General features: G+C 56.5%; 7 protein-coding genes across 9 annotated transcripts; all 7 read left to right on the top strand.

Annotated features, from left to right (window-relative positions):
• Positions 1-313: 313 nt before the first annotated feature.
• On the top strand, positions 314-1,946 carry ABB37_04412 (putative isocitrate dehydrogenase; the record flags this gene model as incomplete). Its single annotated transcript, XM_015802083.1, has 1 exon — positions 314-1,946. Exon 1 carries the CDS (start codon positions 669-671, stop codon positions 1,944-1,946), a length of 1,278 nt encoding a protein of 425 aa, XP_015659484.1. The 5' UTR covers positions 314-668.
• Positions 1,947-2,329: 383 nt separating this feature from the next.
• On the top strand, positions 2,330-4,727 carry ABB37_04411 (putative mitochondrial carboxypeptidase, putative,metallo-peptidase, Clan MA(E), family 32; the record flags this gene model as incomplete). 2 transcript variants are annotated; one of them, XM_015802082.1, is made up of 1 exon in its annotated part: positions 2,330-4,727. In XM_015802082.1, the coding sequence occupies exon 1, from the start codon at positions 3,213-3,215 to the stop codon at positions 4,725-4,727; it is 1,515 nt and encodes a 504-aa protein (XP_015659483.1). In that variant the 5' UTR covers positions 2,330-3,212. The 2 variants fall into 2 exon arrangements, with proteins under 2 accessions (XP_015659483.1, XP_015659482.1); XM_015802081.1 differs by having other exon boundaries at positions 3,101-4,727.
• Positions 4,728-5,642: 915 nt separating this feature from the next.
• On the top strand, positions 5,643-13,064 carry ABB37_04410 (putative Unc104-like kinesin; the record flags this gene model as incomplete). Its single annotated transcript, XM_015802080.1, has 1 exon — positions 5,643-13,064. Exon 1 carries the CDS (start codon positions 6,558-6,560, stop codon positions 13,062-13,064), a length of 6,507 nt encoding a protein of 2,168 aa, XP_015659481.1. The 5' UTR covers positions 5,643-6,557.
• Positions 13,065-13,472: 408 nt separating this feature from the next.
• Positions 13,473-15,278, top strand: ABB37_04409 (aminopeptidase putativemetallo-peptidase Clan MF Family M17; the record flags this gene model as incomplete). Its single annotated transcript, XM_015802079.1, has 1 exon — positions 13,473-15,278. Exon 1 carries the CDS (start codon positions 13,695-13,697, stop codon positions 15,276-15,278), a length of 1,584 nt encoding a protein of 527 aa, XP_015659480.1. The 5' UTR covers positions 13,473-13,694.
• A 761-nt stretch (positions 15,279-16,039) lies between these two features.
• ABB37_04408 (hypothetical protein) lies at positions 16,040-16,579 on the top strand (the record flags this gene model as incomplete). Of its 2 annotated transcripts, none has more annotated exons than XM_015802078.1 (1): positions 16,040-16,579. In XM_015802078.1, exon 1 carries the CDS (start codon positions 16,280-16,282, stop codon positions 16,577-16,579), a length of 300 nt encoding a protein of 99 aa, XP_015659479.1. In that variant the 5' UTR covers positions 16,040-16,279. The 2 variants fall into 2 exon arrangements, with proteins under 2 accessions (XP_015659479.1, XP_015659478.1); XM_015802077.1 differs by having other exon boundaries at positions 16,074-16,579.
• A 1,431-nt stretch (positions 16,580-18,010) lies between these two features.
• On the top strand, positions 18,011-22,240 carry ABB37_04407 (hypothetical protein; the record flags this gene model as incomplete). Its single annotated transcript, XM_015802076.1, has 1 exon — positions 18,011-22,240. One exon carries the CDS (start codon positions 18,011-18,013, stop codon positions 22,238-22,240), a length of 4,230 nt encoding a protein of 1,409 aa, XP_015659477.1.
• A 913-nt stretch (positions 22,241-23,153) lies between these two features.
• Positions 23,154-25,229, top strand: ABB37_04406 (hypothetical protein; the record flags this gene model as incomplete). Its single annotated transcript, XM_015802075.1, has 1 exon — positions 23,154-25,229. The coding sequence occupies exon 1, from the start codon at positions 23,562-23,564 to the stop codon at positions 25,227-25,229; it is 1,668 nt and encodes a 555-aa protein (XP_015659476.1). The 5' UTR covers positions 23,154-23,561.
• Positions 25,230-26,047: the final 818 nt, after the last annotated feature.

Here is a 26,047-nt window from a genome sequence, read left to right as displayed (position 1 = left end):
TAACCTTCCCCCCTCCCTTCGCGGTGTTGCCGTCGTGGTGTGGAAATTGCAGACAAAATGCGTGCATAACCAAACATGTTAGCGCCCTCACGTTCTTTTTTTTTCTTCTCCTGCGTGCTGTAGAAAGAATAATTCGCCGTTGACTCTTGCCTTTGCAAAAGCGTAACGCGAACCGTTGGTCCATCCGTTGCGTTCGTAACTCTCCCCTCCTCCTGTCTCCTCCCTTCTGCCTTCTGTGTGGCGCGCATCTATTTGCTTTAATCCATCGCATCCGTGGTTTTTGATTGACTACGCCTTGCTCGTAACGTTAATAGCCCCCCCTTTTTTTGGTTTGGATTGAAGTTCACACAGGTGTTCTTTTTTTTTTCTTTCTTTCTGCGTGTTGTTTGTTGTTAGTTCCTTCTGTATTCTACACGGAGAGCCACCGCAGGTTGTGTAGCTGACAGGTGGCGTTGACACTCTAGCATCCACCTCGGAAGGGACATACATCGTTTCTTTCACGGCTTTCATATTTCTCTGGTGAAAGTGTGGTGGAATCGGCTAAGTATCTCGAATCAAACACGGGAAAAAAGAAACATATACATAAATAAATAAATAAATAAATAAATAAATAAATATATATATATATATATGTATATATATATCTCAATACGTATAAGTCAGCAAAGATGGCAGATATTATCACCTTCTCTGATGGTAAGCTGGCGGTGCCCTCGCACCCCACCATCCCGTACATCGAAGGCGATGGCATCGGAAAGGAGATCACCGCGGCTGCGCGCCGCATCTTCGACGCCGCTGTGGTCAAGGCGTACGGCGATGCACGTAAGGTGTCGTGGATGGAGGTGCTTGCGGGTCAGAAAGCATTCGACGCCAAAGGCACGTGGCTTCCAGACGAGACGATCGAGTCCTTCGGAAAGTACCGCGTTGGGCTGAAGGGCCCTCTCACGACTCCTGTCGGCGAGGGCATTCGCTCCCTCAACGTGGTGCTGCGTCGCCGTCTGGACCTCTTTGTGTGCGTGCGTCCCGTCCGCTGGTTCACCGGTGTCGGCTCGCCGATGAAGCACCCGGAGTGGGTGGACATGGTGGTCTTCCGTGAGAACACCGAGGATATTTACTCTGGCATTGAGTGGGCGCAGGGCTCCCCTGAGGCACAGAAGTTCACGCAGTTCCTGGTGAAGGAGATGGGCGTGAAGGAGGTGCGCTTCCCCGCTACGAGCGCCTACGGCGTGAAGCCCGTTTCGGTGGAGGGCAGCGAACGTCTGGTGCGGGCGGCGATTCAATTCGCCGTGGACCATCACCTCCCGTCCGTCACTCTAGTGCACAAAGGCAACATCATGAAGTTCACGGAGGGCGGCTTCAAGAAGTGGGGCTACGCGCTGGCCGAGCGCGAGTTCGCCGATGCGGTCTTCACGGCGACGCAATACGACGCGCTGAAGGAGAAGAGCGGCAAGGAGGCGGCCGACGCGGCCATGCGTGCGGCAACGGACAGCGGCAAGGTGATTATAAAGGACTGCATCTGTGATGCCTTTTTGCAGAACACTGTTCTGCGTCCGCTGGACTACAGCGTGATTGCCACCATGAACCTGAACGGCGATTACATTTCGGATCAGCTGGCGGCACTGGTCGGCGGCATTGGAATATCCCCGGGAGGGAACATCAACTACACGACAGGCCACGCCATCTTTGAGGCGACGCACGGCACGGCGCCGGATATCGCGGGGCAAGGAACGGCGAACCCATCGTCTCTTATTCTGTCGGGTGCGATGATGTTTGACTACATGGGCTGGTCGGAGGTGTTCGCGCACATTATTAACGCGATGGAGATGGTCTTCCAGTCAAACATGGCGACTGGCGATCTCACCCGTCAGATGCAAGGCGCTAAGACGCTTTCCACGGAGGAATTTGCGGATGCTATCATCAAGAAGATCAACGGCGATGGAGCTTGAGAGCGTTATTGGTTTCTTCTTGTTTTCGTCGTCGTTAGGTGTTTGTACTGCCTTTCCATCCCAGTTATTCTTGATCGTTCGTGAATTCCAGTGTGGCAAGCGTGTCTTGCGTTTTACCAACCCCTCGAGACGATGTTTCCCGTGTATCCCATTCCAACCTATCCTCATGTAGGCGAGTCCCCTCTCTCACCTACAGCACAAAAAGCACTTTCCCCGAAGAACTGCTGCATTATCATTATTGTGAAGTGCCCGAATTTGCCTGGTTGAGGAGCGGGCTCGACTCTCCGTACTTTCCCTATTTCTACCATTAAAAAAAGAACCCTACAGCCACATCAATTTCTTTTCTTTCCTCTCATATGTCTCCATCCCCCCCCCCAAATAAAGGAAAGCTTCTCTTTTACAAGCTGTTTTTTTCTTCTTCTTCTTGTGTTGGCTGCTTGCGTTTTTTTGCTGCAGATTCCTCCTCGCTTTTTGTTTTACCGTGTCATCGCCCTTGTCTAGTGTTCGATGGATAGAAAGACCGAAGAGGAAAGTAAAAGACGCGACAACAGGGACCCCCGCCTCTCCCTCTCTTTAACCGGTGGCAGTCGAACTCTTGCTCGTTGCCGTGTGTGTGTGTGTGTGTGTGGAGTCTGCAACTTTAACGCATGCATGAGAAACTGAGTTGCTCACCCCTCCCTCTTTGGATTGTTATTACCGACCAACGTGCTTCTCGAAGCATCCTCCTTATCAAAAGCACAAGCGAAAGAAATACAAAAAGCTCTGCTTTTCAATTCAATACGCTTCCTCGCGTCCAGCAATGGAGCAACTCCTGCGGATACTCTACACTAAGTCGTTGTGTTCACTTCAAGCCCGCTCTTATGTATCGCGGCCCTTTTGTTTTTTGGGCATGGGCGCATTCGTTGTCAAGTAGATGAAACACAACATCAACAACCAAAAAAGAGGAACTGGACGTCTTCAGTTTTTGAAGCGACGCGTGAACGACGGGGCTTACTGCTGAAGGTGCTGCTGAGGTCCTCTACCGTCCGGCCACCTTGAATTGTGTGGCTTCTTTTGGCGGTTACGCATTCATCTACCCTTTGTATTCTCTCAATGTCGCATCTCTTTCTTCTGTTCTTTTCGTTTTGTTTCTTCCCATCTCTCTCCTGCTCGTAGCTTCCATTCCCATTCGAGCTTTTCCGTTGTGCACACGCGCATTTACCGAACCGCATCAACACCACTCGCCGGAGTCTCTCACTCTCTCCTCCTTTCACCCTCTGTAGCACCATGTGCGAGGCGTACAACGAGCTGGAGGAAACGTTCCAACGGCTCTACCGCTTCCACCACCTCGCCCAGCTTGCGACATGGGACGTGCAGACGATGATGCCGCCGAAGGGCTCCAACGCTCGTGGGGCGGCCATTGCAGAGCTGAAGGCAGTCACGCATGATCTTCTCACCAGTGAGCACACAAAGAAGCTGCTGGCCGTGGCGGCGGCGGAGGCGAAGTTAACCGCCGCTGAGCGCGCCAACCTGCGTGAGATGAAGTACCGGCACTTGTCGGAAAGGGCCCTCCCAAAAGACTGTGTGACCCGCAAGGCGAAGTTGAGCGCCGAGTCCAGCGTGACTTGGGCCAAGGCGCGCGCCGAGAACAACTTCTCTCTTTTCGCCCCATATTTGAAGCAGGCGGTCGCGAACGCGCGCGAGGAGGCGCGCTACCGTGGCGCGGTCTTCGGCACAGGGCTGTACGAGTCTCTCTTCAACATGTACGAGTCAGGCATGACGCTGGACAGCGTAGATGCCATTTTTCAAGACATCAAGGTGTGGCTGCCGCCCACGCTGAAGCGCATCCTGGCGAGTCAGAAGGAGCGTGCCGCGAGCATGATCCCTTTGCACGGGCCGTTCCCAGTGGAGAAGCAGGTTCCGTTGTGCCGGTACATGGCCGAGACGTGGGGCTTTGATTTTGAGGGCGGCCGGCTGGACCCGAGCGCCCACCCCTTCACCGGCATGACGCCGGAAGACACGCGCATCACCACCAACTACAGCACCGCCACCTACACCAAGGCGATGTTCATGACCATTCACGAGACGGGGCACTCCCGCTACAACGTCAACCGAGGCCCGACGGACAAGCGCGGCCAGCCCGTCGCCGACGCCCGCTCGCTGGTGATACACGAGAGCCAGTCCCGCCTTGGTGAGGTGGCCGTCGCGCGCTCCGCCGCCTTCGCCGAGTACGCGACGCCTGCACTCCGCCGCTTCCTCGGCGACGATCCAGCCTTTGCATCCGTGGAGAACGTGCGGCAGGTGCACCAGCACGTTGAGCCTGGCTACATACGTCTCACGGCGGATGGGGTGTGCTACCCGCTGCACATTCTTCTGCGCTACGAAATCGAGCGAGATTTGATTGAGGGAAGGATGGAGGCGGAGGACGTGCCGCGTGTGTGGAACGAGAAGATGCAGCAGTACCTTGGCCTGTCGACGGAGGGTAAGGACAACGTGGGATGCCTGCAGGACATGCATTGGTCCACGGGCACACTCGGCTACTTCCCGACCTATACGCTAGGCTCCATGCTGGCGGTACAGTTGATGGCCGCCATTAAACGTGAGATTGGTGAGAACACGGTGAACGATGCGATTCGCACGGGTCAGCTGAAGCCGATCTTGGAGAAGCAGAAGGAGAAGATCTGGGACCACGGCTGCCGTTACCTCACCGATGAGCTCATTCGCAAGGCGACTGGAGAGCCGCTGAATCCACAGTATTTCAAGGACTATATCGAACGACGTTACCTCCGCGGTGAGGACTGAAAGAAAAAGATGAAACCGGTTGGAGCTATCGAGTGATGGCGTATCCGTTCTGTTTCTAACAGTTAGGAAAAATGGATGTGCTTTCACACTGCAAACGTCTTTATTTATATTTTATTATATTATTATTAAATACGCTAACCTTCATTGGGTTCAAACTTCTATTTTGATTTACTCCCCCCTTTTTTCTCTTTTTGTTGTTGTACAGCAGCGCCGCTTCTCCTCTGACTGCGGCGACGTATGGCCGTGAAGGTGCACGCGCCTTCCCTCCCACCTAGTTTTCACAAAGCAGCTGAACTGTTTTTTGTGTTCTGCCAGTAATTGCTGAACCTCTTCTCTCACCGCACATGTATGCGCTCTCTAGATGCTTGCTGTTCACAGCAGGACGCTTCTTCCCTTCGTTCATTTCGTCATCTGATTTCACTGAACAGCGTGTCGAGACCTTTTTTCCCCCGCTTTTTTTGGTTTTTTTCTTCCTTTCAATGCACTCTGTTGCGTTGACTTGCCTTCTCCAGCTGATTTCATGCGTCAAAGTGTTTCGATGTGCGTACCTTTTCGTTGCTATCCTTGCTGTCGTCGGGCTGGTATCAACCCGTTGTAGCAAGCACGCTGCGAGCTAACCTATCCGGCAGTAAAGCAACATATAAAGAAGAGTAAAGACCACCAATGATAACAAGCACCAGTCTAAAGAAAGAAAGAAAAGAGGAAGCTGCATGAAGTATTCCGAACGATGTTGTGGCGGCTCCCCTTCCTGCGACTGTAATTTGCACTGATGGTGAAGCTTAAAACAGTTCTTTTTTTTTCTTGATTTCCCACTTTGAAAAAAGAAAGAAGAAACCGTTTCACTAACCCTTCCCCTTCAACCTCGCCTTCTTGCCACGCCAACTTGCTTCCTTTTTCTTCAATCGTTCCTCCCAAGCTCAAAATACGGTTTATCGACCGTGCGAACAGCTGTTTCTCTCTCGAGGGGAAAAACCCTCCTCTCAGGCTAACCCGCAACTTTACATCGTTTATCGCCAGTACCGCTTGTGGGTGAGTGCTTCTATTGTCTCGCTAGTCAGAAACTTCATCGTACCCGCAGCAAAAGCTTTGCGTGCCGTTGTTATTGTTCTCTTTCCGTCCTCGTCTTGCGCTTTCTCGTTGCGTTACTCGCCACGGTGACGGCGCCGCATTTCATAAGAGGCGCTGTCCGCCTTTCCCCTCCTTTTATTATTGTTCTGTATAGATCACAATTCTGTTCTCTCCCCCCTTGCTTGAGTTATTCGTGCTGTTCCACTTGCGGTTTTTCTGGTACGTGTTCTCCTTTTTGTCTCGCTTGAAGACGTTGTTGTCTTCGTTTGACGGTGCGGTTTTACTGTACCGTGCTCCATCGCCTTTTTCTTTCTTCTTTGGTGCGTGCGTGTCTGCACCGTCACTGCGAGCTCATTGCTCGGTTCTGACGGGGTGTGTTGTTGCTGGTTTTTTTGCGCAAGCGCAGCGGCACGGTGGTGCACGGAGTGCAATCTTTTGAGATTTCAATCGATTCAACTTTCTGATTTGCTGTCCATTTCGCTCGCTCAACCTTGTGCACCTTTGTTTCTCTTCCGCTTCAAGCTAGTTCTGTCTGCTTCGGGCAGCGAGTACGCATCACCTCCTTTTTCATTGCAAGAGCTCCTCACGCTCATTGTACACCGCTAACAAGTTTGAGTGGCACCTCTACGTGTTTTTTTTTTTGCCTTCTGGCGTGCGTGATCTCCCTCCATACGTGTTCATTTACACGCAACAGGATAATCGTAAAAGAGACAGAGCAGTGAAGTAACCAACAAAGGCAGCGAAGCACAAAAAACTGCAGTGATGAACGCATCTCCTCGAGAGCGGCCCACCAATGGCGGCAGAGGGTCGTCCGTTGCGGACCACGTCGACGACGACGCAGGAAAACACAGCAAGAACTACGAAGACGGCCGCATCACGGTCAGCGTGCGCGTGCGACCGCTGAACTCTCGTGAGTCGAAGTTCGCCACCGGCAGCTGCGTGGTGGCGCTGTCAGCGTACAACACGCTTTATATTTTTCCCACCAGTGAGACGGAGCGGGACCTCAATGCGCTGGTTGCACGGGATCCGCAATTGCGTGGGGTGTCGCACCACCGCTTCACCTTCGATCACGTGTACGCGACGGACGCCACGCAGGAGCAGGTGTACGAGCAGGTTGGTCACCCGGTCCTGCAGTCCAGCTTCCGCGGCTACCACACGTGTATCTTTGCCTACGGGCAGACAGGCAGCGGTAAGAGCTATTGCATGATGGGCGCTGATGGCGGCCGTGCCCTCGACGACGCCCCAGGTATCATCCCTCGCCTCTGCAGAGAGCTGTTCGCCGAGGTCGCCACACGGCAAGCCGCGGCAGCCGACAGCAACGAGCAGGTGGAGTTCAGCGTGTACGTCAGCTACCTCGAAATCTACCACGAGCATGTGAGGTCTCTGTTGGACGAGTCAGCGGATGCGAAGGTTGTCGCGCCAAAGGAGCCGTCGACGCCGCGCTCCACCGCCAACGCGCTGCGCCGCACCGCCGCATCTTTCCCGTCTTCTTCCTTCGATAACACGACCTACGGAAACCTGCGCGTGCGGGAGCATCCCACTTTAGGCGTCTACGTCGAGGGTCTCGCGGAGATCCCTGTGACGAGCGTCGATCAGGTGCTGCTGCTAATGGTGCGCGGCAACCACCGCCGGCACACCGCGTCGACACGCATGAACGACACCTCCAGCCGCTCGCACGCGATCTTCACCATTCAGCTCATCCAGAAAAAGCTCCACACCGTCCTTCCAGCCGGCGCCGAAGGTGGAGCTCTGCGTCGTGAAGGCGACGATGACAGCCCTGCAAACAGCGAAGATGCGCCTTCGAGTGTGACAGCAACGGCCGCCGCGTATGTGGCCGCCGCCGCTGCCGCCTCCGCTGCCGTGACCGCGACGACGCAGCTCGGTGCGAAGATCAATCTGGTGGACCTGGCCGGCAGCGAGCGCGCGAAGGCGACGGGGGCGGAGGGCGACACCCTGAAAGAAGGCGCCCAAATAAACAAATCTCTCACCACGCTTGGAATTGTGATCAACGCCTTGGCTGCGCGGTCCACCTCGAATGCCGTGGCATCTCCTCAAACGAAGTCCAACAGCGCCACAGCGGCCGGCAAGCGCCACGTTCCGTATCGCGACTCCATTTTGACTTTCTTGTTGAAGGAGTCCCTGGGTGGCAATAGCAAGACGTTCATGATTGCGACCGTCAGCCCCAGCACCGACAGCTATGATGAGTCCGTCAGCACACTGCGCTACGCGGACCGCGCCAAGGCGATTGTCATGCGTGCTTTCGTGAACGAGACGGCCGGTGACAAGCGAATCCGCGAACTGGAAGAAGAAGTGACGCGGCTGCGCGAACGCATCAAAGCCCTCCTAGACGCTGAAGCCATGCGATCTTCTAGCATCCCTGCAGAAGCATCGCCTTCTCTCGCGCTCAGCCCCTCGCTGCCTGCCTCGCATACACCAATGTGGGTGGCGGAGGGTGCGTCGCTTTCCTCGGCACATCCTGTTGGCTCGGACGCGCACAGTGATGCCTCCAACGGTGACTCTGGCGCAACCGATTTGAACGGCGTCGCGGGGCACACCGCAGAGGACACGAAGGAAGAAGAGCACTCCGGCGAGGATCGTGAAGGCGGAGAGAGAAAAGCATTCTACGACGCCTCTCCAACCGCCTCCCTGCCAGCTGCGTCACCCACGGAACCACGTGAGGCTGTCGTCGACATCCTTCAAGGCGAGCTGCGCCGCGCGGAGGAGATGATTCGGCAGATGTCGCTCACTCAGGCCGAGCGCGACGCCCACATCGCGAAACTGGTGGAGGAGCAGGAGAAGGAGCGAGCGGCGATGCGTGCGGCGGCGGCGGCGGCAGCAGCGGCACGGCAGGAGGCGGAGAAGGCCGCCGCCGCCTTGTCACCGGTGCAAACTTCCACGATGCGGCTGCACCGCGACGAGCCATATTTGCTAAATATGGATGGCGCTGGAGACTGGGTGGTGGCGCACCTCGGCCCAGCGCAAACCTTCGTTGGCGTCTTTCATCCACGGAAAGGAAAAAAGACAGCATATAATGAAGACGACGCTGATGATGCAACGCCGAGAAGTCTCGCAGCGTCGTACGACTCCTCGCTCTCCCTCCCATCCTCTGACGGTGCGGCGCCTCCGTCGGCAGCGGGCAGCGATGAGCAGAAGGAGGCAGCAGAAACCGACAGCCACAGCAGCGGCTCGCCCACTTCAGCGGTGCGCTATGTAAAGCTACCGCGGAAGTTCGGCGATGGTGTTGGTAGCCCGCACTGCATCCTCGAACGTGCTGCCGCCACTGGCACGACAGGCACTGTCACTTTACGCGGCTGCGCAGGTTTTGAAGTGGTTGTGTTCCGTCCTCTGTGCGCTGCTCCGTTTGTGGTGAGTGGTGCGGGCAATGCATTGGAGCTGCAAAGCGGCGATGTGCTGGACATCGGCAACGAACACATTCAGCTGAAGTACATCGACCCCAGTGTGCCACCTGTCACGGCGCGTGGGCGGCGCACCGTGGCGCTGCCGGTGGGTCGTGCGTTCCCGCACACCACCAGCGAGGCGGACGACACGGCAGAGAGCGAGCGAGGGGTGCGTTCGCTCTCCACCTCCCCAGCGTCGCAGGGGCGCTCCCGACACGAGATGCAGGCGCGAAAGATGCCCGCCTTGCCTCTGAAGAACCTTCACCCTCCTTCTGGTGGGAAGGACACAGACAGTGAGGGGGGAGAAGAGGAAAGAGAAGCGACCACGTTCACCCACAGCCCTGCAGAAAGTGACGAAGAGAGGGAAGACTCGGACGACTACAACACAGAGGAAGAGGAGGAAGGGACTGAAAGTGAAACAGACAGTGAGATCTCGCCAATGAACTCGCCAGCTGACGAGCCGAGAAGGTCCCTAGAGGTACCTGCACGACCTTTCATTCCAGCTTTGGCGCTGGGCAAGGCGCTACCGAGCGTCTTTCCAAGTGCACCGCAGCCGCCGCAGCAGCACGTGGATCCTGATGCGGGAAACTCGCTGCACTACACCGACAGCACCACCGCAACTATCACTACCACCATTACGACCACAGCGGACGGCGGAGACGGTCGCGCCTCTTCTTCCTCCGTTACCTCCTCCGCCGAAGGGGCAGCCGGCGACGCGAACTTGCACGCCGCCACTTCCGGGCACACCAACAAAGTGCCGACCTTCTCGGAGTCATCGACGACGGTCAGTACGAGTGCGTCGTCGCTGAAGTTCAAGTCGCGTAAGCCCAGCAAGCGCGCCGAGGATGCCGCCGCCGCTGCTGCCGTTGGTCTCATGTCGCGTGCGACTCCCCTCTTATCAGAGATGCACTCGATGCGCACCAACGGAATGCCGAGCACTTACCGCAGCGAACTGCCCGCCCATTTCGTTGGTCGTTACAACCTAGTGCTGGTTGGCCCATCCGGTGGTGGCAAAACATCGATTGTGAATAACCTGGCGTTGCCGGACACGCCGTGGTTGCGCTCAGCCTTTTCCGCCTTCACGAGCGGCGGCAGCCGTGACGCTTCTGCGACTGCTGTTCACCCTACGATCGGCATCCAGTCCAAGCCACTCACCTGCGATGGCCCCGTCCCCATGTTGCTCCACACCCATGAACTGGGCGGCACGCCGTGCTTCAGCCCGTTGCTTGATCAGCTGCCCTCGCACCGCGTCACCTACCTCCTGTGCTTTCCTCTGCACAGTCTCACCTCTCTCATGGCCCTCCGTGGTGTGGTGGAGGACATCCTGTGCCGCACCGACAGCCATACCGTGTCGCTCGTGTTGGTCGGCACCCACGCCGATCGTAACGCTGCCGGCAAGGAGGATGGCAGCTACCTTTCACGACTGTCCGCCGCACGGCAGGAGATGCTGCAGCGGCAGTTGGAGGAGGTGGAGCAGCAGGTGGTGAGCCTCATTCAGATGCTGCAACTCCACCCGCAGCTGCGGCCGACCGTCGTGGGCCGCTTTGCCGTGGACAACGTGCACCGTAACATCTACGCCGCCGGCTACCAGCCCGTGGAGGGCTTCCCGCAGTGGCTGCAGTGGCTCGCGGACGTGGCGCGAGACCGGTGCCGGTCAGACGTGGACTTCGCGAACGGTCTTGTCCCGGCCCGCTGCTTGGAGTTGGGACGTCAAGTCAGTCTGCTGCGACTGCACGGGAAGTGGTGCGTCTCCCTCCGCGACTTCAAGACGCTCGCCGCCGCCGTCAGCTCCCAATACAAAGCCGACGCAGGGGAGCCGACACGGAGAGCTTCGCAGCTCACCCCGGCGGCACGTGATGCCCTGCGCAACCACGTCCAGCTCTTGGCGGATTGGGGTGTGCTGCTACATCGCTATCGCAGCCTGCCGCTACGGCAGCACATTATCCTTGACGTGAAGTGGCTCTCGCGGCTGCTGGCGGCGTTGGCGTGCTGCCCCCTCATCGCCGCGGCGGAGTCGGACGGACTCAGCAAGGAGGAGGCGGCGACGATGGTGGACATAGTGGGCGAGGGGGGCGTGCTGTCGCTGTCACGGAAGGAGGCGGCGCTGCGCACGCTGCTCACCCCGGAAGCGGAGCGGGTGGTGGACATGGTGAAGGTGGCCACGACCGACACGCCGCACCTACTCCGCCTTGGGGTGCTCTCTATACCGGTGCTGATTGCGATGCTGGAGCCGCACTTTAAGCGAGGCGACGGGGCCGAGGCTGCGGGGAGGGATGTGGCGGTCGGTTACGTGATGGACAATACGAGTGCGCGGCAGCAGCATTCTACGCCCTTTAACGGGTTGCGTGAGGGTGATGGTGGCCGCATTCGTAATGACCTCCCCCGTTATGCCGTCCCGCTTGCCGGCGTGGTGGAGTTGCTTGTCTTGCTCGATTTGATCATTGTAGGGAGCAAGCTGTCCTTCAGCCCGTCACCACCAGCACAGCAATCCGCCAAACCACCACAAGGCACAAGCCCGTTTTCCAGCGCAGTGGGTGCTTTACGCGACGCATCTGGTGCAACCACCCCTGCCGAGAGCATAGGCGCAAAAAGGACGCCAGACACGGAGGAGGAGGAGGCAGCGGACGACGTGGCGAAGGAGTCGTTTGTGCTCTATCCGCTCAGTTTCCGCACCCCGGCGTCGGCGGGTGTGACGTGGCTGTTCCCGTGCTTTCTCTCCGGCCCGTTCTACGTGTTTAAGCTGGACATGGTGCCGCGCAACTTCTTTCCGAAGCTGCTGTGCCGCCTCGCCACCGTGGCGGACAAGATCTACCTCGGCTCTGTGGAGGGAAAGCTGTGGGGCACGGCGACGCAGCGGTGGGCGAACGATCCGACCCAGCCGCGGTCCACCGTCGGCAGGCGCAGCGGCTTGAGTGGCGGCAGTGGTGTCGCCTCCCCGGCGACTGCCATTCCCACCGCCTCCGTTGCAGGCCCCTTCGATTCCTACTTTCAGCACCGGGCAGGGTCGCCGTTTGTGCTGCCCAGCTTCTCGCCCTACCTCGTCAACACCACCTCCGATGGACGGCTGCGGCGTCGGGACGGGTTTTGGTTCGACGCGGCATGGCTCGTGTACAACGGCGACACCGGCGCAACCGCAAGCGCTGATGAAGAAGGGAAACGGGCTGACCGGTGCCGGGTGCTGGTGCGGCTGGTGCACCACAGCGTCTTCCTGTCCTTTCACTGCCACAGTGTGGCGGCGCCCGCCTCTGCGCTGTCCTTCTCGGCAGCAGTGTGTGGGGGCGATACCGCCAGTGCCGGTGTGCAGGACTTCTACGAGGCCGTGCTGGAGGCGGTGCGCTACGTCGTAGAGGAATTCCCGGGTGGCAAGTGTGTGGAGTCGATGCAGTGCTGCGTGGACTCGGCGACGCTTCTTCAGTCGGCACAGCAGCATCCTGCGATGCAGTCCGATCAAGACGCCGCGGCGCAGGAGCGGCACATGCGGTTCGCTAACATAAGCGAAAACATCAACAACCTGGAACGGGTGTTGTCGAAGAGTGGGGCGGCGTTGCGCACCGCACGTACGGCACGCCGGCCCAACGTCTTGATGCCCGGCGAACTGAGCCGGGCAGGCGCTGAGGACGAAGACGAAAGCACGTACGTTCCTCTCCTGCGCCACTTCAGCGAGACGCCGCCGCTCTCAATACACGAGTGCATTCGTCGGTGGAAGTCGGAGCAGCGCCTGTACATCGCCCCTGATGTGGAGGCGCACCTCACTGCGGCGCTGCACGACTTGGAGGAGTGCTACCATGGTGATGTGTCTGCTGTCTCGTCGGACAGCTGTGCCAAGCTGGATTACCTGCTCGACGTACTCGCACGCGTGGACACGATTTAGGAAGTCAGAGCCTTTTTCTTTTCTTGGAAGCCCGCCTCTCGTGACGAACAGGAGGATTTTTGTTGTTGCATCCTTTGTTTGAATTCCTCTGTATGCTCTGCATTTGTTGAAGGTCAACTCGCGCCTGCGACAAAAAGGTCAGCATTGGTTTTTATTCGATGGAATCGAACGGTTTTGCTGCGCTTTGTTTGTATGGGGTGAACTGTTTGCATTAACGCCGCTGGGTGCTTCGAGGGATCAATACAGCAACGTGGGACTCTGTAGGCTGAGCACCGTCCGTGCCCTTCTTTAAAACATGCCTTCCTCTTCCCTTTTCCCCCTTCCCCTCTGCTATTCTGCACTCTGCTTCATTTCGTGTGCATCCTTCCATGCTTTCTTGCCTTTTCAAATCGCATTTATTGTTGGGCAGAATTGAGCGAGTCTTCATCACTTTCTATCGAAACTTATTTTTTCTTGTAGCGCTGACGAACGTGCACTCCCTCCCTTTCTCCCCTGCACGACAGCATCTCTATCTCTCTTTTTTATTGTTGTAGTAACTATAACAGATTTTTCTGATAAGGAGTTCTTGTCCGTTGGTATTGATTGTACAGTCTGCTCCTTCTCCACTGACAATCTTTCTTCAATTCCAACATGAGCGCTTACAAGCGGGTGCGTTCCAGCTCCAAGTATGAGGAGGCCAACGTGTCCGCCTTCGTGGACAGCTGCGTGGACTTTACGACCAACGTCGCGTTCCACACGGTGGACGAGGGCAAGACGCTGACGGCGAAGGAGGGCCGCGTGCAGACGGTGCTGGTGCTTGGCACGGATGCGCAGCTGAGGGAACCCGCTGCGGCTGCCACGTGCCCGTTTTACGATGCCGCGGTCGCGGCTGCGGCTGCTGCTGCGCCGGAGGCGCGTGCGTACGTGGCCACTGCGTCGTCGAAGCTTCGCGTGCTGATCGGCAAGGTGCCGTCAGCGGCGTCGCGCCACAACTGCCCTGCCCGCCCGGATGCGATCCACGAGATCGTGAAGCAGGCCGTCGCGCAGTGCCCCTCCGATGACGAGTCGGCCGGGCTGGACATCTACTACCTGGGCTCTGGGTACGATCTGAGCGTTGCGACGGCGATCGCACGCTCGTGCAACCAGTCCTTCTCCGCCAAGAAGGGTCTCGCGGAGCAAGGCTACCTGCGTGCCGGTCGTCCGGTGCGTGCGGTGATCCCCTCCTGCAAGCCCGCCGCGCTTGCCGTCGTGGCGCACAGCGTGCAGCTGTGCCAGCGCCTGGTGAACGCGCCGACGAGCCTGCTGGACACCGTCACGTTCGCCGAGATCGCCGTCCGCTGGGCCGACAAGCTGCGGAGGGAGGGCCTGGACGTGTCCGCGGATGTTATCGCGGGCGAGGAGCTGCGTGAGCGCGGGTACGGCGGCCTTTATGGCGTGGGCAAGGCGGCCGAGTACCCGCCGCAGCTGGTGACGCTGTCGTACAAGCCGAAGGCGGGCATCTCGCCGAAGGACCGGATCGCGCTTGTGGGGAAGGGCATCGTGTATGACACTGGCGGTCTGTCCATTAAGTCGCGGGAGGGCATGTGCACGATGAAGCACGACATGGGCGGTGCTGCTGCGGTGTTCTGCGGGCTGCTTGCCCTGGCGCAGTTGGGTGTCCCTGTGGAGGCGTCGAGTGTGTTGTGCATGGCCGACAACGCCGTGGGCCCTTGCGCGCAGCGTCCCGACGATATCATCCGGATGAAGTCCGGTGTGACGGTGGAGATCAACAACACGGACGCGGAGGGCCGCATTGTGCTCTCCGACGGTGTGTACCACGCCAGCCACGAGCTGAGCTACGTGCCGAGCATCGTTGTCGACATGGCCACGCTGACTGGCGCCCAAGGGATTGCCACGGGCCAGCGCCACGCTGCCATTTACACAAACACGGAGGGTAGTGAGTCCCGCTTCGTGCAGACGGGCTTGGTCTCCGGTGATCTCTGCTTCCCCGTGGTTTACTGCCCGGAGTTTTTCAACCCCGAGTACTCGAGTGCGGTGGCCGATTACAGGAACAGCGTGAAGAACCGCGCCAACGCGCAGGTGAGCTGCGCCGCCCAATTCATTGGCAACAACTTGGCGAAGGACTACAAAGGGGAATGGGTGCACGTGGACTTGGCGGGTCCTGCGACGCGTGATGAGGCGACGGGCTTCGGTGTGGCGCTGATTGCCCAGCTCTACGCCCCAGAATCGTTTTAAGTCCAGTTGTGTGTTTCTCTCGTAACGGATCTCATAGTTTTCTTCTCGTAGTACTTAACTTTCAGTTGTTAGTGCTTTCGGCAAGGAGCCGTTCTCGTTGTTTGGTATGCCTTTTTTTTCCGTGTTTGACGGCTTTTTTTTTTCTGCTCTTGCACTCACGGAAGTAATTATGGAAGCGAAGTATCAGTACCGAAAGAAGCACAGGGCTCAACAATTGCCGTCGTCGCAGGAGGTGCTTCTCGATATTGCTGAAGTCATCTTACCCATTTTTCTTCTGCGGGTGCAAGGGGAAACGGATGCTACGTGCTGTGCCAAGAGAAAGGTGAAGCTCCGATTTGTATTGAAGCGTTATCGTTTAATTCTTATTACGTATTGTCGCTTTCTTGTTGTGTCCTGGTTGACTGTTTCTGCACTTCGCGCCCGCAACGTGGTAGCGCAAAGAGCCGGGGAGAAACGAAAAACGCGTAATTGCAACAGGCAAAAGGTGATTGCCGTATCTTACTCAAAGGTCTTGATCGTTTTGAGAATCAAACGCTCTCCTCATGGCGTCGCTGTGCGACCCTTACCGCCTTTTTGATGACGAACATCTCCGCTGTTCCTCAACAGCGACCGTGCGTCCTGTTGTCGGGAGGCCACGTGCAATCCGAAACAAATCGGATCCTCGACGTCGGTGGCGTTTATGTCTCTTGAATACCGGAAAAAGAGTGCCGTTCAACACGGAATTAACTGTCGTCTCCCCACCCGCTCGTGAATATCTTTAAGGGATTTCTCTCTTTTCGTCTGCATCTCGGCGTAGCGGCTCTACGGCTTTAAACCGAAACGTTGTTCAAGAGGAATAATAAAGACCTCGAAGCGGATTGCTCTGCGTCTCAGTCTCCGTTCCATTCCGAAAGAAACACGTACACAGCCCTCAATTATTTCGTGGCAGTGCTCCTTGCTTTTTCTTTTCGTCTGCATCTTAGTCTTCGTACTTGCCAGCGTTGTGGCAGACCTTAGTCATCATGGGCTTACCAGGATGGATGCGGCGGTGCGAGATTTACGCCGTCTGCATGGTGTGGCCTATCGCTACCGTGTTCGGCCTCGTTGCTACCTACCGCGTTTTCATCTGGAGCTACGGCGGCCGCGAGTGCTTCCGTTACGTGGCCATTCAAGAGCCCTTCAAGGAGGAGTGGTACCAGGCAAACCCGAAGTCGGCGCTCGGTATGGACACGCCCCTCTCGCACGTGCCCAGGTACCTTGAGACGCCGGGCTACGCCGTGGAGGGCTCCGCCGAGGACCACCCGCACCATCGCAACTTTTGAGAAGTGCAACGATGAAGGCAGAACCAGTGTTTTGTTTTGGTTGTTTTTGTGGGATGAGTGTTTTTCCGTCTTCCTTGACGCGAGCTGTCATCAGCGATGCTATTTGGCGATGTTTCCGGATTGCGGACTGTCGGTGATGCGTTGAACGTGTGCCGCTTCCTTTTCCATTTGTAGTTTACGGTCGGTTTTTTCTTTATTTATCACATGATTTTTGTTTCCTTTTTTTCATATGAGCAGCTTAAAAAATATGGAATACACGATATATGTAGTAAACAAGAGCAATGAGTGCGATAGGTTTGGCGTCGTTTGCGCACCATTCCACAAAGAAGTCTTGTCAGACTGAAAACGTGGTCATGTGATGCGCGGCGCACTAGCATCATTCTTTGGTAGGGATTTGAAAGCCTCACACCTTGCTACAACGAGTAATGTTTGTTGCTGTCGTGGACCGATGCATTTTTTGTTCTGCATGTTTGAATATGGTGCCGTATCCGATGCCTTCTCCCCTCCCCCCCTCCCACTCCATCGCACCTCCCTCTCCTATGTCTCCTTCTCTCTCCGACGCCCACTATCCCTCTTCAACATGTGGGTAATTGGCAAAATAAAAGCAAAAACCTTGGGGGTTTTGCCTTGTAGCAGTCAACACATTTCTTTTTCTCTGTTTTTTTTTTTAATTTTAACTCCGTTTCCACTTCGTGCTGAATTCCAGAGCTGTAAAAACCGGGAAAAGCGTTACTGCATCTCACATAGACGTACGAGGAAGAAAAAAACATCGTAAAGAAACCTTGACGTTGCCAGTGCTTTGAGTCCATATAGCGGAAACGCGAGCGCGAGCAATCAAAGGGAGTATACGATTCTTGTTATGCGGTAGCTCTCCATTTTCTATCGTGGTTTTTTTTTTTTTAGCTGTCTTCAGTTTTTTTTTCTTCGGCTCACGCTGATTCGAGTTGCGGTTCATTTCAAAAGAAAAAGAAAAGAAACGCTCACCGACTTCAAAGTTGCTCTTTCGTTTCTTTCCGCTGTTTTATTTGTTTCTGCGTTATCTGTTTTCCTGCAGCGTGAAGGAACACAACAACCGAGAAAAAAGAATCACCGTACGAGCGACGCAAACATCATAAATACGGAAGTGTTTTGTTTTTGTTTTCTCTTTCGTTTTTCTTCCCTGATAAAATTGGATTTGAAGAAGCACGAAAGAGCTTGCTGAGTCATCATATTTCACCTTCAAACATTTAAAGCAAGCGTGACGGCTTATTATTAATATTTTTTTCTCCCTGTTTAAAGCGACCGCATCTGAGGGGGGGGGGGCTTGTTCTTTCTTCCTACGCCCCGCTTTGCTGTCGACACTTAGTAGGGACATATACTGTAGTTATAGTTATTTTTGTTGCCTTTCTTTTATCAGGAGATAAGAGCTCATTATACACGAGCTGAATTACAATGCGGCACATTTTTTACTTCCCGGCGTCTTACACGGCGCTCATCTACGCCATTATCACCGGCACCGGACTCCTGTCATGCCTCTACATCGGGCTAGCCATTCACACAAAGGAGATCCTCACCACGGGCTGCGGCGAGGACCACTACGAGTTCTGGCCCAGTATCAGCTCCACAATTGGGGACATGATGCCGGAGCGGCAGACGTGGCGCATCGCCTTTGTGCTGTGCACACCGTTTCGCCTCGGCGCGACCATTTCCCTCTTCAACGTCTTTTGGCAAAGGTCCTCGCGTGGAATGTCCGACCTGTACAGCTTCCGCACCTCTATGAAGATGTTCGTGAGCAGCAGCGCGTTTCTGTCGCTGCTCATGTTCTGGGTAGATCTGTGGCGGCTTGTCGGGGCGTGCATCTGGGCCATGGTCGCCTCCTTCGAGTCACTGTCGTACCACAACCTTGGCTTCTGCCCCTACATCTTTCTGTGCTTTGTGCTGCAGCTCACCCTGACCGCGCTGGTGCGCCGCAACCGGTACAACATGGCAATCTACCCGACTCAGCAGGATGCTTCTCGGTCGCTCCTCCTCAAACGCATTTGCCTGTGGGGTGAGACGGTTGCTTCGATTGGTGTCGTCTGCAGCTACACCTACCACTTCTCCACCTGCGCCAACGGCTCCTTCAGCATGTCGAACATGTTTGAATGGGCCTTCGGCGCGTGCAACATCATCTACGACGGCTCGGCTTGGTATGACCTGAAACAGGAAGGGTGGTGGCTGAGCGCGACGCCGGGTTTCTACCGCAAACGCTGGGGCCGACGCAGCTCCCTCCTGTCGCCCCCGTCGCCGTCGGTGGTGGTTAACGGCCATGGCGGCAGCACCACTGCAGCCGCAGCGAAGGTAGGCGGCCCGACAGGAAAGACGGACAACGCGGCGCTGGAAAGCGACAACGTGGTGATCGTTCCTGCCTCTCCAACGCCTCCAGCGGACGGGTTCGCCAACCCGGAGAAGGAAGGCTTCGAGGGCAGCGACGCCACGGAAGAGACCGTCGCGCTCACCTCGCCGCCCCGCACGACGACAGGGGAGTTCTTCCTCGACCACGACGTCATTCTTCATCGATTTTCCTTCTGCAGTGCCCCGTCGCGGCTGTCGCTCTGGCTGTGCGACATTTACTGGGCGCACTTCTTCTTTGAGATGGTGGTGCACCTCATTGAGCACATGTACTTCATGCCACTCATTGCCATGTCGCTTTCGTGGGAGATGAGCTCCATCCTGGTCATCGGAATACCGTGCCTGCTGCGCATCGGCAAGTTGCGTCGCTGGGCGACGGGGCCGTGCCCGTTTGCGCGAACGTGGCTGAAGCCCTCCCACGTCCCGATCGGGCTGAGCTACCGAGTTGTGCCGATGTACGTTTTCTTCTACGCCATGTCGTGCCTCTCGCACCTCCACCAAGTTGTGCTCCACGACCCTGGAAAGAAAATTCTCGTCGTGGCGGCTGGGCCGCTCTTCCTGTACATGGGTCTGTTCACTCGCTTCCTGTACCCATCCACCGTGATGTTGAAGCGCTCGTCGTCGGAGGGCAACGAGGATAGTCGCCGCATGACCATGGCGACACCGCTGGGATTGGTGCTGTGCATGCTGCTGCGCTTTCTGCACGTCGGGGTCTCACCGTTTTACACTGTCCCGTTCTACGGCTGCATCTTTGGCATCGTTCTCGGCCTCACCTTCACCACCGTCATATACCGCCACGCGATGTTCGGCAACGCGCTGAAGGAGGAGCAGCAAACGCAGCTGAACAGGCGAGGGTCTGCCGACGCCTCCCCGGTGGCGACCGTGAACTCATCCGTCAACACCCCGAAAGCGCGTGCGGCCACTCGCGAGGCTGAGAGCCCAGACGGTAAGCCTTTCGCGGACGACGACGGCGATGGAAGGAAAGAGGGCGTGGAGGGCGGTCGCGTTCGCGGCGTGCATTTCAGTTTGAGTCAAATTGACGAGGTAAACGAGAATACCGTCGCAGCCATCGCCACCCTTTACCCGGCCCCATCGCCCATGCTGCTCGGTATTTTGTTCGGCAGCATCAGCAGCCTCGGGGTCACCTTTTTTAACTGCGCCAACTACATTCCGCGCCTGCTGGCGGTGGATCCGTACCCGACGAACTTGATTATCGTAGCCGTCTTCACGCTGGGTCTCTTCTACTCGACGGACATTCTGCCGATTTCGCTCGTGCTGCTGCGGCCGAAGCGGCGCCCCGATGTGGTGCGCCGCGCCTTGCACACGGCCTTCCGCGGTTCGTGGACCCGCTTTGGTATCGTGCTCGCCATGAGCACGTGCCTCATGCTCTTCGCCACCCGCCAGACCAACTTCACCTACGAGCTCCCGCACCCGGGCTATCCGGTGACCATGGACTCGCCCAAAGCAGATGTCGACATAAAGTATTGGGCCGCGCAGGAGAATTTCTGGGGCAGCAAGACGCTGGCCCTCCTCGGCGGCCTCGGCTTCACCTTCTGCATCGGGGTGCTCTTTCCTTTTGTGATGGAGGTGACGTGGGCGCACCAGAGCGACCGCCGCTTCGCGCATATCGCCGAGGCAATAGACGCGGACGCCGTCATCAGCCGCGAGTGCACCTTCCTCACATCCTTTGAGTTCGCCTGGACAACGGTCGTCATCACGTCTGGCATTCTTTACGCCTTGTGCATCTCCTACCCCTTTGTGCCGATGGGGTGGCTGGTGCGGGAGAAGTCGCGGCCACTGATCCTTGCCCACGTCGCCTTGACGTACGTCACGGCGTGGATCGTGGCGCGGCGCATTCGTGGCTCGCGCGCGGTGGCGTCGTCGATGACCGATATCGCGGCGGCACGCAAGCAGCGCTCCATGCAGCTTATGGTGGTGCTCATCATCCTCTTCGCATTTGCGTGGGTCTTCTTGGGCTACATCACGATGGGCAGTAATGCCGGTTTCGCGGCGAAGAAGAACACGGCGCTCATCTACCAGGATGAGGTGCTGCACATGCACAAGCTTCTGATTGAGCTGCGCAAGGAGCGCAACATCATGACGGACCCACTCACAAAGGAGTTCGCGACGGTGTACTACACGAAGCGCTACGATGATGCGATGGAGCGGATGTGGAAGAACATCAGCAGGTCCAGCAGCACCACCCCGGTGAACCCGAAATTTCGCCTGGGTCACCTGAGCGTCGAGGATCGCGTGGACGTGTGGCACGCCGCGCAGGCCATGACCTTTTTCTCGGGTGCCATCTTCACCGTCCACTTTGGCCTCGACAACTACAACGTTGACTCCCTCGCTCGAATGGTGGAGCAGCTGCGCAGGACGGAAGCGGGCGTGATAGGGCTCTTGGAGAGCGACAGCATGCACATGACGAACGGCAACCGCGATTTGGTCGACTACGTGTCCTACCACCTCGGCTTCCCGTACACCGATTACGGCCCTACGGCTCTCGACAACACATACGGCTGCGCGCTCATCACGCGCTACCCCATCGTCGAAGTGCACCGCTACGTTATCCCATCCCCGCTAGGCGAGCTTTCCTGCACCATTCACGCGGTGCTAGACGTCTACGGCGTGCGCATTCACACCTACGTCGGCCACTTCGGCAACACGGAGCACTGGGCCGACGGTCTGCTGCAGTCGCAGTTCGTCGGCCGGCTCGTGCAGGCCAACCCCGGTCCGTCCATGTGGCTCGGCTACCTTGTGACACCGCCTGGTAAGAAGGACCGCTACGCCGAGTACACCGACCCGAAGGCGGTGGGCAAGTTCCGCGACGCCGGGCTCGACATGTACCGCCACCACCCGTGGGTGCGCCTGTGGGAGCGTGGCGGCTTCGAGGAGGAACCACCGTCCACCGTCACCAAGGAGCCAGGCGAAAACCTCGACTTCAACGTCGAGCACAAACTGCAGTTTATCGACTACCTGGAGGTGGGGATGAAAGTTGATCACCGCTTCCGCCGACCACCACCTGACAAGCCGCCGCGGTACTTCTACTACAACGACACTGGCCGCTTCACTGTCGCCCATCCCCGCTTCGAGTTTATCGATCGCTACTGCCAGTACATCCTCTACAAGACAGGCGCCAAGGCGGACGAGAAGGGCGATGACTTGGGGAAGCTGCAGCGGTACAAGCTGCGCCTGTTCGATTGGTGGCGCATCATCGACCACGGCGTGGAGCTACTCTCGGACACGGAGATTCAGGTGGTGCAGCTCGCCTTCGAGAAGCAGGACGCATAGAGAAAAGCAAGAATAGCAAAAGACTCCCCAAATGGGAGCTTTTTAGACGGTCCATGAGGGCACAGGTCGCGTGTATTGTGACGTGAGAGAACATGGCTTTGTTTGTGTGTTTCCTTTCATTTTTTCTTCGGACTGCTGCTGTTGAAGAGTAAATCGATTTCGTGTATCCCGCAGAGCGCGTGTGCGTGGTGTTCATATTTTATTTTTTCCATTTGTCTTTGCTCAAACCCAATAGAAAAAGATCGTGCTCCACACCTGACCAACGAGGATTCTTTTACGTCCTCGAGTTCTTCATTTGAGTACGTTGCTGCCGAATCTTTTTTAAATAAAAGAAGTTAATCAATAATAATAGTAACGCGACGAATTCGATAGAAGAAAAGCTCAGATTCTAATTGTGTGCAGTTTTCACCATCTTCTTTTTCCCACGTGGAGTTGTTATTGCTGTTGTTGCTGTATGATAAATGCCTGCAGCCGCCTGTGACGAAGAGAAATTCCTCCGAAAACACGTTGTGAGGCTTTTTCGAAGAAGCGCGGCTCACCCCAGTGTGCTTTTTTGTTTGTTTGGTTCTGTGGCGATTCAGCTTCCTCCCAGTTCTGCATTGCCACGGATGATGCGCCTCTGATCACGCACCGAGTGTGCGCATTGAGGCACCAGCCGTGTAGTTCACAACCACGTCAGTTCGTCTCCGTTGATCGTCGCGTGCTGTCAAATGTTGAGCTGTTCAAACGTTTTTTTTTTACTAGTGTAGTGCTTCCGATCAATAGGCCTTATCACTACTTCACTTCTTAAAAAAAAATATGTTTATGGCGTTTCTCCTCTCTGTGTCTCCCTTCGTTCTTCTCAACCGTTTGTCACGTGTTGTTATCATTATTTTTCTTCCTGTCGTTATTGTTTATTCCCTTCATTTGATCAGTTCAACCATTCTGCTGCAACGCCCTTGTGTGTGTGAGAGAGAGAGACATTCGCAAGACCCATCCTTCACTGTCATCCTTAGAGCCGTCCAAGTGTTGTCTTGACTACGCGAAGAGAAAGGCAGAGCACGTTGTAGCAGGCGTCGCTCCTCCTGCTTTGTCATTGGCACTGTAGCCAAATTCACGTCTCCTCTTACCGCATCGAGGAAGCAATAAAAGGTTTCCTTCTTTGACAACAAAGTTGGTGTTCGGTACAGTTGGGCTTTGAGAAAAAAATAGCAGCAGTGAAAGGCGTTGAAGACATCCGACTACCTCAGTCTTCGAACCTATCTATTTCTTTCTTTTTTTTTTCAGTGTACGTAGTCTCATAGAATACCGAAAAAGGATTCAAATCGTGTTGTGATCGGCGATGTCTCGTCGGCAAAGCGGATCTTTCGGTCGTAGCGGTAGCGGCTCGAGCCACCTCACCAACGGTCAAGACAGCAACGCGCCAGGGGCCGGTGGGCAGGCCGTCTACGCCGTAAATCCTGCGCTCTTCGACAACTGCGGCGCCCTCCTCAATGCCCCGACCGGGCTCACGACGGCGACGATCCTGAAGGTGCTGCAGAGCAGCGCCAACAAGACCTCCATCTCCTTAGCCAGCTGGAAGGAGACGGCCATGACGGTTCTCGGCCTGCTCGAGTCGACCGCCTATGCCGTCTTCGACGTCTTCTTCGCTTTTAGTGGGGGCTGCATTCAGAGCACGCCGGCCTACACCGGCGGGGAGCGCACGAGCGTGGCGCAGCTCCGCCAAGAGAGCAACCGCGCGCTTTTAGAGAAAATGGGTGGAACGGTGGATCAGAGCCGGTGGCCCGCCGCGTCGACGGCGCGTCAAGTGAGTCTGCCCGGCCTGCTGGTGTTCCTGCTGTGTCAGCTGTTCGTGGAGCGCAAGCGCACCACTGCGGCGCAGGGCGACAGCACCGCTTCCAGCAGCGACGTCGCCGACTACGTGCGCAACCACCTGCACGACTTTGTTACTGCCGTGGCCGTCACCCGCGCGTCGCGACTCACGCAGGCAGACGCAGCAGAGCTCGGCTACCTACTTCGCGAGGTCGTGAACGGTGTGGAGCAGCCTTTTGGGCCGAGCGTTAGCTTCTTGTGGCAGTACAACGAGAAGACGATCGACGTGGCGGTGCTCTCGCAGTACCTGCGTGTGCGTATTCGCCCAAACAGCGAAATTAAAAGGGGGGCCGCCTCGGCTGCGGCGAACGCGTTCGGCTTCAACAACGTGACGATTCAAGACTTAGCAAACACGGTGCACATCACGCCGCAGACACTGCTGCCGGACATGGCCACGCGACTTCTATCCTCCAACCTGACCATTGCGAACTGTTCGCAAACGCACATCTACGCCCCCTCCTCCCTTCCCCACACGCAGCTGTCGTCGCTGACGAACTGCACGGTGTCACTGGGGCCTGTTAGTGGCGTGCTCAGCATCCAGAACTGCCACCACTGCTGCGTGTCCGCGCTGTGCGGTGCGGTGGTCGTCAGCGGCTGCTCTAATTTGACCTTGTACATTTGCGTGAACACCCCACCCGTTTTTCTGCAGGGCGCCACGGCGGACCAGGGAGGTGGCGCGACCTCGTCTGCGCAAAGTGGGGTGCGCTTTGCGCCCTACAACTCCTTCTATCCGGCCATGGAGCAGCACATCAGCAACTCCGGCATCAGTCCGCTGCTGAACTTTTGGAACGTGGGGCTGCCGGACCACGAAGCCATCTTGCCGCCGTCCGAATTTCAGAGCATGCCGTTTCCCCTGACGCAGTCGGCCAATCTGAGCAACGTGACGCGCACCAATCCGTGCCCGCTGCCCGCGCCGTACCGTGATGCGATGAACCGCCGCCTGCATCGCCTGCGTGAGGTGAACGAGGCGATTGGGAGCGCGTGCACGAAGTTGCGGGATGCGGGGCGAAACGATCTCGTGGAGGACCTGCACCAGCGCGTGACGGCCATGTTCCGCGACTGGCTGAAGGAAAGCGGGCAGGAGCACGTCTTAGCGGACCTCACCCACACGCCCCCACCAAGCAAAACCCCTGTTTAGCTGGCTTGTCCCTTTGATATCGACTGTGATGTGAAACACAAAGAAAGAAGTTGACCCGTGCTCTTTTCGGCGTGTACGTCAGCGGGCTGCGCACATTTTTTCCTGTTTTCTTCTTTCCATGCCCTTCTTCTTCATTTGAATTCGCGCGATGTTGATCAGAGGAGTGGCTCTTGTGTAAGACTTCTTGTTTCTGTTTTCGCCGAAACACAATAAATTATCTGTTCCCCTGTAGATTTCCCGTTTCGTGTCTGTTTCGTCTGTTGTGTCCGAGTGTCGCGAGAGTACTCCTCCTCCCTCTTTCGCACGCATATGTTTGCTCTTTTTATTGTTGCCGTGGGCGTGTTCACGTGCTCTCGTCTTTTTTTTCTTGGTTGTTGTTGTACCGGTTTACGTCAGCTTAGAATTATATACTGCCGATTCTCGTGTGTCGAACTGTCAAGTGTTCTGTCTTGTCTTCCGTTTTTTTGTTGGGTTTATTTTTTGAAGCCAAACTGTGTGCGCATACTCAAACAGTAAACACAATATATGTTGAAACTCTGTTTGGCCGCAAAGTGGGAGGCGGCGAGACGTGTCTGCTATCTGCGTTACTGTGGTCTTTCCATTGCTCTTTGCCCAAAAGAACTGTTCAAATGCAATGAACAGTGAAGTTGACTTCTCCGAACAAGCTCTCCTCCTTCTTCGCATACGGCAAGCACGAGAGAGCGACGTCAATGCGGCTCGTTCGCCTTCTCTCTTTCCCTTTCATTTCTCACTCTTCAACGTGTCGTGTATTTGTACCGTCTTTCATTTCCTCTTGCGTTTCCTCCTTCCTTTTGTCA

Source organism: Leptomonas pyrrhocoris (genome assembly GCF_001293395.1).
Source record: "Leptomonas pyrrhocoris isolate H10 chromosome Unknown, whole genome shotgun sequence".
NCBI classification, from domain to species: domain Eukaryota; phylum Euglenozoa; class Kinetoplastea; order Trypanosomatida; family Trypanosomatidae; genus Leptomonas; species Leptomonas pyrrhocoris.
Note: the sequence above shows the minus strand (reverse complement) of the source record. Positions and strands in the feature narration are given on the sequence as shown.